The 15,062-nt window shown below is 51.7% G+C and overlaps 1 protein-coding gene across 1 annotated transcript in view; it reads left to right on the forward strand.

Annotated features, from left to right (window-relative positions):
- The first annotated feature begins 3,997 nt into the window (after positions 1-3,997).
- Positions 3,998-15,062, forward strand: part of VASH1 (vasohibin 1) — a 16,055-nt gene continuing 4,990 nt past the window's right edge. Inside the window, exons 1-4 of the mRNA XM_003786932.3 lie at positions 3,998-4,807; positions 11,188-11,276; positions 12,371-12,427; positions 13,871-13,945. Coding sequence (XP_003786980.1) covers positions 4,499-4,807; positions 11,188-11,276; positions 12,371-12,427; positions 13,871-13,945 — 530 coding nt within the window. The 5' untranslated portion in view covers positions 3,998-4,498. The remainder of the gene's footprint in view (positions 4,808-11,187; positions 11,277-12,370; positions 12,428-13,870; positions 13,946-15,062) is intronic.

The following is a 15,062-nucleotide window of genomic DNA, read 5'->3' on the forward strand; positions in this document are numbered from 1 at the left end:
CTGGAAATACGGCTATCATGACTGAGAAACTGAACTTTTAATTCTATTTCACATCAACTAAATTCAAATGTAAATAGCCACGTACAACTTCCAGCTACCATATTGGACAAGTGCAGACAGCGTGTCTACCTTTTATAAACACATCTATGCCTATGTGCCTTTGTGCCCTTCTTTGAATAGTAGCACCTCATTTACTTTTAGGGCACCCCCTTGCCTTCACCATTGCAATTGTGGTAGAGAAGCTAATGAAAGTGCTCCACGCTCCTCCCGTCAAGATGTGGGCCCAGGATCCAAGCTAACACAAGTAGACTCTCCTTTCTGGAGATTTGACTCTAGCTTCAGTATTACAAGAATAGAAAATGAGCCGGAGCAGATTAATATTCGTATGGACGCCCTAAAACAATGTGCATTCATTTCCAGACCATTAGTCAAAAGTATGCCGACAACAGTGATATGTGATGTGCGCTACGTATCATTATCATCCTCCCTGTCATCATCAAAGTCACTTGCACCCAGCAACTCCAATGTACCAGCTCCTGCACCAGGTGTGTAATTTGCCTAGCTTCTCTGATGCATCATTTCTTCATCTGTAAAATGGGAATCATATTCATCCTAACTTCTAGAGTTTTGGGGAAGAGAGCCAAAAAAGATAATGGTCATAAAATCTTTAAGCCAAATAAGGAGTTACCCATGTGTCTGTTAGAGGTTGTTCCCAGGGCATAAGTGTCAGAGAGTGAGGGAGAGTTTGAAGAAGGACTCAGGATCAGGGCACCATTCACAGGGTATGCCATGCCAGGCAAAAAACTTTTCTTCTCTGGGATTTTGGCTAAAATGAGATTGGGTTAAACATATCCCCTTCCAATTTCTTACCATTTTCTAAAATATTTGTATGCCCCCTTGCCTGACACATATCCCTTCCCATGTCTATACAAACATGCCAGAAAATTCTAAAGTCTAGACCATGCTGGCCTTTTACCCAACTCACTCCCTTTTTCCCCAACTCCCCTCCTGACCGGGAAGTTGCCCTGGGTATGCATTCCCACAGTGTCCTGTTACTAACCCTCTAGCAGAGCACTTTATGGGAATCATGTTTAACTGTCTCCTCCACTAATAGACCATTAGCCCACCGGGGCAAAGGCCGCATCCCTCTTGTTCACTACTCCATCCCCAGTGCCTAGAACAGAGAGACACACAGAAGGTGTTCTGTAAGTACTTACAGTCTGATGAATACCCCAAATCTACTTCGTTATTTGTCATTTCAGGAAATCCACAGTATTAGTTATCTAATGCTACAAAACAAATCACCCCAAAACTTACTAACTTAAAAGAACAATTATCATTTATTAGCTCTCAATTTCTGTGGGAAAGAAATTCAGGTAGGCCAGATTTTCTCTGCTCCATGTCTGGGCACCCCAAATCTAAAACTCAAAGGCTGGAGGCTAGAATGGTTTGAAGCTCAGTTTACCTCCTACCTGGCGATTCATTCTGGCTGTTGGCTGAGAGGATAGTAGCAGATGTTAGCCAGAACACCTTTGTGTGGCCACAACGTATGGCTTGGGCTCCCTCACAACATGGTGGCTGTTTTTTTCCAAGAAACAAGGAAAACTTTCTCCTATGCGTGACCTGTTCTGAAGATTCACAGAGCATCACTTCCACCACATTTTATTCATTAGAAATGAAGTCACTAAGTCCAGCCCACATTCAAGGGGAGGGGAATTAAATTCCATCTTTTGAAAGGAATGGTAACAAACTTGTAAGCGTATTTTAAAACTACCACAACCACTTGGCTAAAGCAGGAGGCAAAGTACAGGGTGAAAACTAAATGAAGTTAAGACTTTAGTTCAACTTCTAGCTCTGCCATTTATCAGCTCTGTGAGCCTGGGGAAGCCTTCTACTCTCTGAGACTTGGCTTCTCCATTAATACGTGTGTTGGTCCCTAGCGACTTTTACAAGCTTGGAGTCTTCTTGCCTCGTGGAGCTTAAGAGGATCCTGCCAACTAACTTTCCTGGAGCCCTGTGTTTCTCCCCATTGCTGATCACCCTTGGTTTCTGGCCCTAGGGGCAGGAAGAGGTTGTTACTGGAGCTCAGGGGACCCAGAAACTTCACATGCCAGGACAATTTTAAGGAATAGATGGGGAACCACTGAGGAGCTTGGGATTCTCTAAGGCCTTTTCTGGCTCACCCCTGGTCTAGAAACTTTAACTTGTCAAGAAATGCAGCGACCTCAGACCTGAAAAATCTTAATCTGCCAACTTGGGCCCAGGAATCTGCATTTTTGCAAGATAGACGGTTATTCATTTTAACTACCAGCAGGGGAGAGGGGAAGAGACGCACTTGGATGTGGACTTTTAGTAAAGGTCTTCACTTCTGCTCAGTATTAGTGCATTTTCTGAGAGCTGCAGCTCTGTGGAATGGGGGAGGGGAGGGTGCGTAGAGTCTCCAAAGTCCAGGGGCCACACGCCTCAATCTGCTGTACTTTCACCTTCGGCTGACTCTCCCCATTCCCATGACCCTGGGGAGCTGCATCTGTCCCTCCCGGTCTTATAAAACCGCGGTGTCTAAAATCCGGTCTGAAGAGGTGGACAAAAAGCACTCTGCGCACCCCGCTCCCACCGGTGGGACAGAATAGTGACTGGCTTACAACTCTTTCGTTTCCAGAGGTAGTAACCTCAAACCCCTAGATGTCCTCCCTGAAGGAAAGCCAGAATGGACTCTGAGTTCCCCCCAATGAGGCTACCTTAACTGATATATGTGGAAACTAAGGCCTATAGAGGGAAGTGATCTGTTCAAGGTCCCCCAGCACAACAGTCTTCCAGGCCACTGCTCTCGCTTCTGCATGCTGCGTGCCCAGGCTAGGTACACCCCCTTTAGGAAATTCACGGCCGCAAAAGTTCTTTCCTGGCCAGAAATCCCCGTGGACTTAGCGCTCAGTTTGGTACGTTGTAAAGTTCCTTCGCAGGTCTGCACTGGCTTCGCCGCGCCCTGAGAGAGATGAGAGAAGGGAGCGAACCCCCATCCGCATGCGTGAGATAATTTGAGGCAAAGGGACTGCTGCGGGGGGGACTTGGGCCGGGAGGGAAAGCGCTGGCCCTTTAAGGGGGGGACGGAGCGCATGCGCGACACGGGCCGGAGTCAAGCCTGGTGGGCGGCGGGCAGGCAGGGGAAGCGGTCGGCTGCAGCTGGGCCCTGGGGCGGCGGGGGCTGCAGCGGCGGCCCAGCTTAGCCGAGCTGCTGAACCGCGATCTGCTCGTGGACTCCGCGTTTGCACGCTGCTCCCCGGGGGCCAGCGCAGCCCGTCCTCCTCCTGACTTTGTCACTCGCCTCCAGCTACATCCGCCGGCTGGGGCTGCGCGAGCCTCCCAGCTTGCGGTCCCCGCCCCGAGGTCCTTCCTCCGCCCCTCAGCCAGGGCAGCTGTGGGCAGAGCCAACAGCCGCCGAGCATCCTTCGCCCGCCCGGCCGCGCCACCGCCCATGCTGCAGCCAGTCCGGGGCAGCGACCCCGCGGCCGAAGCCCGCCGCTCGGTGACCTCAGCCTGGCCCCTGCACGCCTCCCTAGACGGTCCCCCTGAACCCCGGGCCCTGGCGCGGGACCCGTGCCCCGCAATGGCTTGGCTGGCGCCGCGCGGCGCCGGGTGCCCGCCGTACACCCGCTGAGACGCGCCTGGCTGGGGACCGGCTGGGGACCGGCTGGGCCTTAGCGCTCCCAGCCTTCGCCTCCTTGCCGCGCCCTTTCCCTTTCTCGGGGCGCTGCTGCTGCTTCCCGGGACCGAGGGGACCGGGGGCCCAGACAAAGCCCACTTTGTGCAGGGAGTTGGTCACGGGCGTGGAATGTGCGTGTCGGCGCGCGCCTCCTCCCCGTCCCCGCCAGCTGCGAGTCTTGGTTCCTGGACTCGTCTCGTCACTTGGTAGAGATCGCCCCCCAGCGCCACTCTCCCGTCCGGGGGTCCCGGTTAGGAGCTCTGGCTGCCGGGAGTCGCCTTGGTCCCCTCTGGGGCGCGCGCAAGTGTGAGCGTGCAAAGGTTTTGTAGAGGAATTTGTTCTCTCCAAAACTGGGACCCGGGCGCCCACTGGGCATTGTGCCTTGAGCCTTCCTTTCTGTGGCCTCAGGTCTGAGTTATCTGGCCTCAGTTTCCCTCCGACTTTTCTCTTTGCCAGCCCAGACTGCTACCCGTTATTGTTCTTATCAAATGGGGGTGCTTTGTGAAGGGTACCAAGTTGAGGTGTGTTCTCTTTATCCCATTTTGCAAACAGAACGAGGTTTTTAAGGCTAACCCCTGACAGCCACCCCTTCGGTCCCCACTTCCACGTTGTTGCACTGATTTTTTTTTTTCTCATTGAGTAGTATTTTATTGTGCAGGAGCCACGCCCTGGTTTCTTAAAGGGGCCTTCCACTCTAGCCATGTGTTATCTCTGCAGCCGGTGTGTGGGAGGACTCCTGTGAGCCACCTGTTTTTCCCGCCTCCTGAGACATCTTCCCACCCCACCAAGAATTTAGGGATGCCAGGGGGAAAGAAGGTGGTCGGGGGTGGCGGCGGCAGTGCTGCCACCACTGCTGCTGCTGCTGCTGCCCCCTCTGGGGTCAGGCGTTTGGAGACCAGCGAAGGGGCCTCAGCCCAGAGAGATGAGGAGCCAGAGGAGGAAGGGGAAGAGGACCTGCGAGAGGGAGGCGTCCCCTTCTTTGTCAACCGGGGTGGACTGCCTGTGGATGAGGCCACCTGGGAAAGGATGTGGAAACACGTGGCCAAGATCCACCCGGATGGAGAGAAGGTGGCGCACCGGATCCGTGGGGCCACCGACCTACCCAAGGTGAGGTGTGTGTGTGGCGGCAATAGATAGCACAGTATGTTAGTGATCCTAGGACTGAGAGAGCAAAGCCACACTCTTCTTCCTGTGGGGGACCCTTGGCACAGTAAGGTCTTGCTTGTCCGGAAGAACTTTTTCTCCAGTGTCAGTCATGAGGGAGGTTCCTTCACATGCCTGTCTCTGGGAAGCTCTCCCCCAGTGTCTTTTAAAATGCCCATGTTTTATGGGGGGGAAGGGCAGATAAACTAACACTAGTTTGGGTTGATTATCCTATTTGCCTGATGATGCTAAGAAGCCAGAGAACTGTGAACAGACAGATAAGGAAGGATTAAGGAAACATAGGGCTTCATTTGTTGAAAAAATACTTTCACGAATTATTCCACTAAATTCTCCGAACAGTTTATATTATCAAGAAAGTGTGGTTTGAGTCCCCATTTTACAAATGAGAAAGCCAAAAACCCAAGTAGGGACTCAAGGTCCCATGGCCAGTAAGTGGCGACCCCAGGTCTTCAGAGGCTCCTGGTCCTCTCCTCTGCTGGACGCTAGATTCAGGGAGATTAGAAGTGGAGAGGGGTAAAGTGAAGTAAGGTTTCTCTGTTTGCTGGAACTTTTCCACCAGGGCTCTCTGTCAAGTGTCATGGCCAGTAGGCTATGGCTCATTCATCTTTGTCTTCCCAAGGTCTCCTGTGTGCCTGGCACAGAACAGGCACTTATGTGTGTGTTCGTTGAATGAAAGGGTATTTGAGACTTTCTCTGCTTTACAGTGCTGTATGGAAATACATGCCTGGTGTTTTTTAAAAGAACATTATGGTTCAGACTAAGGAAGCATTCTCCCAAATGAAGAGACCTGAAATTCCCAAAACAGAGCTCTCTGAACAGAGGTCAGAGCCTCCTGGTTAGTTCTGCCTGCTCAGGTGGGAAGGAAGGCGCTAAGCAGTTAGTATAAATTAGATGTGGGGACAAGTGGCCTGTTCAGCTTTGTTTTTTTTCCCAGGTTATTGATAGAGCCATAAGAAAATGTCTTCTGGGATGGGGTGTGGTGGCTCATGCCCGTAATCCCAGCACTTTGGGAGGCCAGAGTGGGAGGATCACATGAGGCCAGGAGTTCAGGACTAGCCTGGGCAACATAGTGAGACCCTCCCTCTCTACCAAAATTTTAAAAAATTACCCAGGTATGGTGTCTCTCACCTGACTGTGGTCCTTCGTAGTCTAGAGGCTGAGACGGGAAGGTAAGTCAGCTGCTCAGTATTTCCAGAGGGAATAAAATGTAGATTGATTTTGAATGGCTGCATAATTTCCTCTGAACTGACTTACAATTTATTTAGCTAATCTCCTATGGTCGCATATTGTTTCCCCTATTTTATTCTTAAAATGAACACTGTAGTGAACATTCTAAAACAAATTTTGGAGTTCATATTGGATTATTTCCTTGGGATAAATTCCTGAAAGAGAAAGTATCACATCAAAGAATATGGACATTGCCTATTTGTATGACCTTAGGAAACCCCGATTTTCTCCCCAGTAAAGTGGAGTTGACTGATGGGAAGATGAGCGACTAATGTGTTAAAGCAGTAGACAAGGGGTAAATCCCCAAACCAGTACTAGTTATTGGATGTTCATTAGCTTTTTCACATCCTACATCAGGAGAGGAGACTAGATTTCACTCAGAACATTGGATCCAATGAGGCCAGAGTCGCACGCTGCTCCCACATGAGCAAGTTGGTGTGGAGCAGACAGCTTCCCAGCCATCCTGCTTGTGTCTAAATCAGGCCATAGGAGAGTGTGAATGGTTCCCTGCCAAATTGTCACCACTCCTAGGGAAAAAAAAAAAAAGTCAGTGAGCTTATTGGTGACTGGTCTGTAACATCATCTTGTCACCTTAAGTCCTCATTCGTAAGAGAGACACCAATGAGGAAGACCCCCTGTATTATCCGAGGAGGGGCATCCTGCCTGACAGGAGCACAGTAGGGCAAAAGAAATTTTGTAAGAGGTTTAAGAGGTTTGGAAAAATTTGAAACTTCCCCTACTTGAACCATGGGACAAGTATCTCAGATAGGGGAACTACATGAGTCTGCATGAAGTTCCTTCCCTCCCAGGGCCCAGAGTACACAGGAGCCCTTAGAGTCTAAGGGTGTGACAGCGTCTAGGAAGTTTTGGAGAAAATCAGGGAGGTTGGGTGGCAGAGTACCAGCAGCAGAGGGGCCGGGCTATGCTGGTAGAGGTCACATTGTGAGGAGCCTAAGAAGTGTTTTGGTGGGACTGCACAATGATTTGAAAGACCACTTGAGCCAAAATTTAAAATTGGGAGCTTTTCACATGCAGATCCAAATTCCTGGCAACTTTTCAGAAAACAAGACAGTTTGGGAACAGAGAATCTGCAATCCTGTGTGGCAGCTGTCAGCTGGGGCTAAGGAGTGGTGTCCTCCAACCCCTGTTTGCAGAGTCCCCACCATTCACCTGCCCATCCCTCTTTCTCCATTTGTGTTACCTGCCTGGCCCTTGTAGGCAGTTGAGTCCAGGACCCCTATTGGGTAGTCATAGAAAGAGAACATTCTAGAGTTTAATCCACCAGGCTGGATCCTTGCTCTCCCACAACTACTTACCTGAGGAAGGTGTGCAACCTCCTGTGCCGTAAAATGGGGATCATAGCAGGGTTCACTTCAGGGGATGTAGAGAGGAATTAATGTTATAAAGTGTATGATGGGCTCGGCCCTGGTAGTCCAATGGTTAGGGCACTGGCCACATAGACCGGGGTTGGTGGGTTTGAACCTGGCCCAGGCCTGCTAAAAAATAATGACAACAACAACAAAAATAGCCGGGTGTTGTGGTAGGCACCTGTAGTCCCAGCTACTTGGGAGACTGAGGCAAGAGAATCGCTTGAGCCCAAGGGTTTGAGATTGCTGTGAGCTGTGATGCCATAGCACTCTACCAAGGGTGACATAAGGAGACTCTGTCTCAAAAAAGAAAAGAAAAATAAATAGTGTGTGATGCTTCATCAGGTGAGCCTCTCTGATAGGTACCCAGTAAGGAATGTAAGAAGTGAGTGTGAAGCTAAACACCCCAGGAGCACTTTGGAGAGATGACCTTTCCAAGGGTGATGCCAGTATATTTATTATAAGGCAGCAGTTTCTAAAAGGATCCCAAATCCAGCAACATTTATACTCCTTGATAAAAGTCTCGCCTTCACATTTTAAGCTGCCACCATCATGTTTTAAGCTTATTGGCCACTGACCTCCACCCCAGCAGCTGAACATCTTCTAACTTTGGCTCTGACCTCCTACAGAGAGGGAATTTGGTCATCTCCTCCAAAAGGGCAGCATTGCTGGGATCAGCGATGTGCTGACTGCTGTCTTTGGCACACATGCATAGCAATGCCTGTGAGCAGGAACTGAGCCTTGGCTGTGTGGCAGACCTGTTCTGAGTCCTTGACCTGCCATATCGTATTCATGCTCTGAGGTTGCTTCCGTGTTGATGTCCACTTTACAAGTGAGGTGCCTGAGGCACCATGGAGGTAAAGTCACCAGACAGTAAATGGCAGAGCTGCATTGTGGTAGTGATGGTCTAGTTTGAGAGTTAGCCCCATTACTCTAGGCCAGTGCTTTTCAACCTTTTTTATCTCACAGCACACTTGAACTTATAGTTAAACGTCCAAGGCACACTTAAATTATGTTAATGAAAAAAATGGAATATACTTACTGTGCTTTGAACTTTAATTAATGATCTTTAGAAACTTTTGTGTCCCACCTAAGATCCTTCCATGCATACCGGTTTGCCACAGCACACTGGGTGAAAATCACTGCTCTAGGCTGTATTGCTTCAGGCACACCCGGGCCACAGGATGTCCCTGCTGCCCCCAGGCCACTTCATACACAACTCTACCAAGGGTCTGAGCAGAGCTCAGGACCCAGCGTGCTTCTGGAGCAAGGGAAGGCCATGGCCTTGGCTGTGGAGAAGGAGCTGCCCCTGAGAGAGCTGGGGAGACTATATCACTTGCCCACCCCCAACAGTGAGGAAGTATTTCCTGGCTCCTGTTCCGAAGGTGGCAGTGGGCAGCCAGTCCTGAAGTGGGCTTGGGCCTTTGGTATACAGGTTCTTATTTGTGTTTGAGTAAATGTGTCTATGCTAGTAATGAACATTCAGAAAAAAAGGTCTTGACGCTGTCTGTGATGGGATGACCCAAGCCAAGGAGCTGTCACATTGGTGGAGGCCTGGAAGGCCCTGCCTGTGAGTCCCAGGCCCTTTTGAACTTCTCCTCACAGAGCAGCCTGTTCCTGGGTGCTTTGGATGGCAGGTGCTAGTCCTTGTGGGCTCTGCCTGGCCCTGGCCCAGCCCTGGCTGTGAGCAAGCTTGGACAGATGGGTTTTAGCCTGCAGCTCCCTCCCTGTTTGGAGCATCTCATGGAGGGGGCAGTGTTCCTCTTTCTTTACCCAAAGCTCCAGGGACAAGTGAGGGTGCCTGCCACCTGAGGAGGTCAGGGGACTGGATGGTGGATGTGCCTTGCTGTTTATAGTAAATTGCTAAGTAATTCCTCCAGTTCCTCTCCCACCTCCCCACCTGCATATCCTTGATCTAGGGGAGGCCAGCTCAGGGCCTGGAGCACATTTGGCACTGGGTAGCAGGCAGGAAGAAGGGGTGGCCCCCATCCTGGGCTTTTATTCAGCTGGTGTCTGTAAGTGGTAGGGCCAATTTAGGAAGGGAGTGATGTGAAAGGGGAAACGGCTTCCTCCACACAGAGGTGTCAGCTGCTCAGGGGCAGGCAGGCAGTGTGGTCACTTGGGACTGTCCAGACAGGAAGTAGTGGAAGGCAGGGAAGGAGTGGGAGGAAATTGATGCAAAGCTGTCACTCTGGACCGGGGGTCCTTCCCTCTTTTATCTCCACTCTAGAGCAAGTAGGTGTCTGTTGAACACTGTTCCCAGCCCCTTGCCATCAGCAGCACCCCAGACACAAGTGTACAGTGATAACTGGTGTTTCACTTTCCCCTTTGTCAGAGCCCTGGCACTGCAGTCACAGTATTTAAAAAAGCTGTCCCTTGGGGATGCCTTGTCCCCCTGGAAAATCTGTTCTGAAGCCCCAGAGGTCCCTAGTTGATGTACCTCTCGGCTTTCTCCACCTCCCTGACCTGTTGGAGCCAAACTGCCAGGATCTGGGCACCGCTGGCTGGAGAGAGGGCCCACACCTATGCAGTGGCCTCCATCCTGGAGACTGCCTGGTGGCTGAGAGACAGCCGCAGGGGCACAGCAGCCTGGCAGCCCCACTGCCTGTCAGTTCCCAGTCATCCGGAGGCACCTGCCCAACTCAAGCTCTTCTCCTCCCTTTCTCAGCTGGGTGCTAGAAAGGACGTTTAGTGGGAAGGACTGCTGGTTACAGCCGGACTGCTTAGGTGTGGAGCTGGTGGAAAAGGGAGCTGCTGACGGAGAGCCTCGGGCCTCTGGGCCTCTATGAAAACTTCTCCAAGGTGTCTGGGCCCCAGCAAGTAGAGCCATGGCAAGACCTGTCCCAAAATATGTCTCTCTGCCTGCTGCCCCAGCTTAACTCCTTGACTGTTCAAATTGGGGCTTTGGAAGGTCTGGTAAATATGCCAGTGTTACTGGGTGGGTGATACATACATTTACTGCTGGGGATACCTATTTCCCTCCTGGGACCACTACCCTAGCACACAGTACCACCCTGAGAGGATAGGACATCAGGTAAACCAGTTTTGATGTAGCACTTGAACCAGAGTAAACTTCAAACCCAAAGGAACTTAACCCCAATGTTGTCATTCCCGTAAAGCCTTTAAGTTAATGACTGTTTAAAATTCAAAACAGGCCAGAGTGGGGGCTCACCAATGGCTCACCCCCGTGATCCAAGGGGGGTGGGTTGCCTGAGCTCAGGAGTTCAAAACTAGTCTGAGCAAGAGTGAGATCCTGTCTCTACTGAAAAAAAAAAAAAAAGAAAGAAAAGAAAAGAAAAATTAGCCACAGTTGCTTGGGAAGATGGGGCAAGAAGATTGCTTGAGCCCACAAGTTGGAGGTTGCTGTGAGCTATGATGCCGTGGCACTTTACCCAGGGTGATAGACTCTGTCTCAGAAGAAAAAAAATACTCAGAACAGTTGGTGAATCAACCTGTGTTTTTCTAAATTTATTAAAGAAGTAAGAAATTGGAATCATTGACATAAGCTCCAAATTAGGAATGCCATCAGGTGCCAGGAGGGAAGGAGTGACTAGAACAGGCCCTGGCAGAAGTCTCCAGAGGGAGAGGAGGCCAGGAGAAGAGACTCAGGGCAAGGGAGGGAGGTTGTCCCTCTCAAGGGTGGGGCTCCTCTGGGGTCTAGTGGTGGGCTGGCAGCTCCTGGTCAGCTCTAGTGACCAGAGCTTTGTCTCTGTCTTCCTCTGTCCCCAGATTCCCATACCGAGTGTGCCTACGTTTCAGCCGTCTACGCCCGTCCCTGAGCGCCTGGAAGCTGTGCAGCGCTACATCAGGGAGCTGCAGTATCCTTCTTGGTCTAGGGTCATGGCCACCTCCTGGCTACAGTGCAGGGTCCAAAGGCCAAGTCAGCAAAGCTGCCTCATTCCTCAAACTCCAGGGGTACCATTTTGGGGGGACCTCTGTGCTCCTGAAGCTGTATACACATGGTATATGCACTCCCCCTCCTGGTATTGGAGAGCTGGGCCTGCTCCAGACTCTGCCGCCCACTTTCTCCTCTCACCGTGTGTTGGGGCAAAGAGAGGGAGAGGGGTCCTGAGGGACTTGCTGGTGGGGTGGTCAAGCTGGGAGCTCCTCTGTCACCATCCAGCCCTAGCAGAGAAAACAGACAACTGCCTTGGGCTATCAAAGGACTGGTTGCAAAAGTAGGGGAAATGGAAGCGAAAAGGGGTTTCCTGCTCCAGGAGGTAACTTCCACATCTTGGAATTTTCTCCCAGCTCTTACCGTTCAGGAGGCTGGTTACCCAGCGTGGAAAGAGCTGGGCTTCCCTGAGTCAAGGTTCCCCAGGATCTGTGCTCTGGGCCCCTCTAGGCCCTGTGCCCTGCCCCAGCTTTCCTGCTGCAGATGAGGTCAGAGGTGGGAGAACCGGGCAAGGGTCCTGGGTGGGGAAAGGCCAGGCTAATGACTGGAAATGGGTCCAGCCCCTCTCTTTACCAGCTGGGCAGCTGTAGCCTAATAGGGAGGTGGTTAGCTCAGGCGCACCCAGCGGTTAGCGGCCACATTGGTCCCCTGCCCCTAGCTGCCTGCTCTCAGTCCATGTCACTTCTCAGCTGGTTGGAAAATGATGCGATACCAAGAGGTTCCCAGCTGCAACCTTGTCCCTGGTGGGGCTGGCTGATGCTCCTTGTCCTGGGAAGGGAGGCTCCAGGGGAATAAGGATGAAGCCAAGGAAGAGAAGGGAGAGGACAGGGAGAGGACCCTGCCAGGAGACACACGTCTTGAGCATGCTCCAAGGTGGCTTGCAGGAGGCATTTTTGGGGTCCTAACCAGCCTGCACCACTGGGAGTGCTGCATCTCTAGCATCTAGGAGAGATGGGCAGGGGGAGAGGGACAACCTCTTTTAGACCTGGCCAAGAAGCCCTTAACTGGTGCCTGCAGGTACAATCACACAGGGACACAGTTCTTTGAAATTAAGAAGAGCAGACCTCTGACAGGGTGAGTTTGGGTGACCGTCCCTCTGCCCCAGGCTGGACAGGGAGCCTCTGGTGTATCTTGAGTAGAAGTTTATGGACAGGCAGGGACTCTGTCCAGGGAAACCTGCCATGAGGACAGGGGTCCTTAAGGTCTCACACAGAGGGAGACATCACTGAGAATAACCAGGGCTACTTTGATGAGAAGAAAACCCCAACATCCATGCTGAGCTAGCAAGGGAGGGGGGAGCCTTCCAGTTTGCCTTGGTGAGGAGAGAGGGTGGCCCCAGGTGGACTGTGGGTGAACCACAGGTCATTGAGAAGAGGACAGAGCAGGCTCTGTTCCCACAGCTGCCTGTCCCTCGCCTTTACAGGGTACCTGTCCTGTCACCCCATTTGCCTTACTGGACTCTGCTGGTCATTTAGCAGAAGGCCCCATGTCTGAGCAACAGGGTCCCCACAGGAATGTTCATCTCTCACTTCCCAGCATAGCCCCAGAGTGTAGACCCCTGGCTAGATTCTCTGCTCTAGAAAGTTTCTGCCACTGAAGCCCCGAGGGCAGAGGACAGTGAGGAGTAAATGCCTAAGGTCTGGGGGCTCAGCCTAAAGATGCCCAAGGATGTAAGACCCCCCAGGTTTTAACAATTAATGTAAATTTTACATCTTGCACCCCACATAACCTATGTTTGCCTTCATGTGAAAAAATACTTAAATGGTTTATTAGCAGAATTAATTACTCCTTCTCCAAGGCCCTGGGTGGAATCTAACCTCGCTAACCCCAAAGCTCTTGTCCTGTGGCTACTATGTGCTGGGGGCCCACTCCAGCCTCATGACAGGGAAGAGTTTGGCCTCTTCCAAGCAAAGCCGCTAGCCGGGCTAAATCCCTAGGTGAGACAGTGTTTGGTGAGGAGGGAGGAAGCAGCACTCAGGGATAGGCTGTCTTAAAATGGCCTAAAGTGCAAGTTCAGGAGCAGGCTGGGGAGTCACTAGGCAGCTGTCTGCTTGAGATCCTACATCCAGGCCCAGCAGCTGCAAGGGAACAATCACAATCAATTAGCAAGCTCTTCTGAGAAGCCTGGTTGGATCAGGGGTGTCCACTGGGGTGTTCCACAAGGAATAGATCAATGCTGAGATCCCTACCTTCCCTCAGTGCCCTCACAGGAGGCCCCAGTCCAGTGGCTGTCAAGGGCCCCCCTCTGCCTACCCCCCTCTACACTCCTCCCCCAGAGGGCTGTGGATCAGGGGCCTGGCAGGGAGGAGGAAGTGAAGGGGGTGGAGGACTCCTCCTTTCCATCACCAGTGGCTGCCTCTCCCCCCCACCCCGGGGTGGGGGCTGGGCCTGAGCTGAGAGCAGCTGCAGGGGCTGAGGGGGTGGTGGTGACTAGTCTGCCCTTCCCCTCCTCCTCACAGTCTCCCACCGGAAGGGCTGGAGGGGCTGTCCTCACAGTTCTACCTCCCTTTCCTGCAGGCTGATGGACCTGGCCAAGGAAATGACCAAAGAGGCTCTGCCAATCAAATGCCTGGAAGCTGTGATCCTGGGAATGTATCCTTGCTCTTCCTGGGAGGCCTGTGGGGGAAGAGGCTGGACCAGCCAGCAGCCTGTCTGGGCCTGGACTTCCTGCAGAGAGGAGAGGGCTGAATGAGCTCCAGGATGCTTCCCTATCAGTTGTCTGCCTGGCTCCAAAGTGGGAGAGCTCCCCAGGGTAGAGGAGGCCCCTAAGGTGGCAGAGGTGAGGGACCAAGTACCCCATGCCTCAGTTACCACTTTCCCAGGCTTGCTGGGCATTTTTTTTTTTTGAGTCATATGGATACAATGACCCTGTTCTGTGAACCCCAAATCGGGGCACACTGTCTTATAAAGGCTATTGTACCATTTCCAAGAACCAGTCTGGGAGACATAGTTAGGATGCCCAGATGTTGGCATTTCCAGGACATGTTGATTTGTGGAGATGATAAATAGAGTCTTTAAAGGTTTCTGCCTTTAAAAAGCACAAACAGGGTTTCCTATTCCCCTCCCCAAAAGGGCAGAAGAAGGGCCTGTAGCTAGGTCACCAGGGTGTCCAGGGGGACAGATAGGCCCCAGGAGAGGCTTTTCTCCCCTGTGCCCCTGATCACAGCAGGGAGAGGGGAGGCAAATGCTCATGGCCAGTTCTCTGTCCTAATTGCTCAGCGCCTATGCCCTACCATTTTTGTTTTTCAGATGTTTTATTATTAAAAATTCATATGTATACAACAGTGAGCAATACAATGAATTCCCATGTGCCCATTACTTAGCTTCAGCAAATCGAGGCCCATCCCACCTCTACCACTTTTAAATGTTTTCCTGTCCCCCTGGGGTAGGTAGCATGTGACTCAGGGCCACAGAGGAGCAGCACATACTAGTTAAGGGCCAGGAAGGCAAAGGGTGGGGGCCTGATGAAACAAGGAGTCTTTCAGAGGGCAAGTCCCAGGAGAAGAAGATGACAGTCACAGGTGAGGAGCACACTGATCCAAAGGGGTCATTTTCCTCCTCTCCACGTAGACATCACTGCTGTAAGTTTATAAAAAGAGGCTGCGGCTTGGCGCCTATAGCTCAACCGGCTAAGGTGCCAGCCACGTACACCTAAGGTGGCGGGTTCGAATCCCCAGCCCGGACCCGCCAAACAACAATGACGGCTGCA

The sequence above is a fragment of the Otolemur garnettii genome, unplaced genomic scaffold (assembly GCF_000181295.1).
Source record: "Otolemur garnettii isolate 467f Iridium unplaced genomic scaffold, OtoGar3 scaffold00020, whole genome shotgun sequence".
Classification (NCBI taxonomy): domain Eukaryota; kingdom Metazoa; phylum Chordata; class Mammalia; order Primates; family Galagidae; genus Otolemur; species Otolemur garnettii.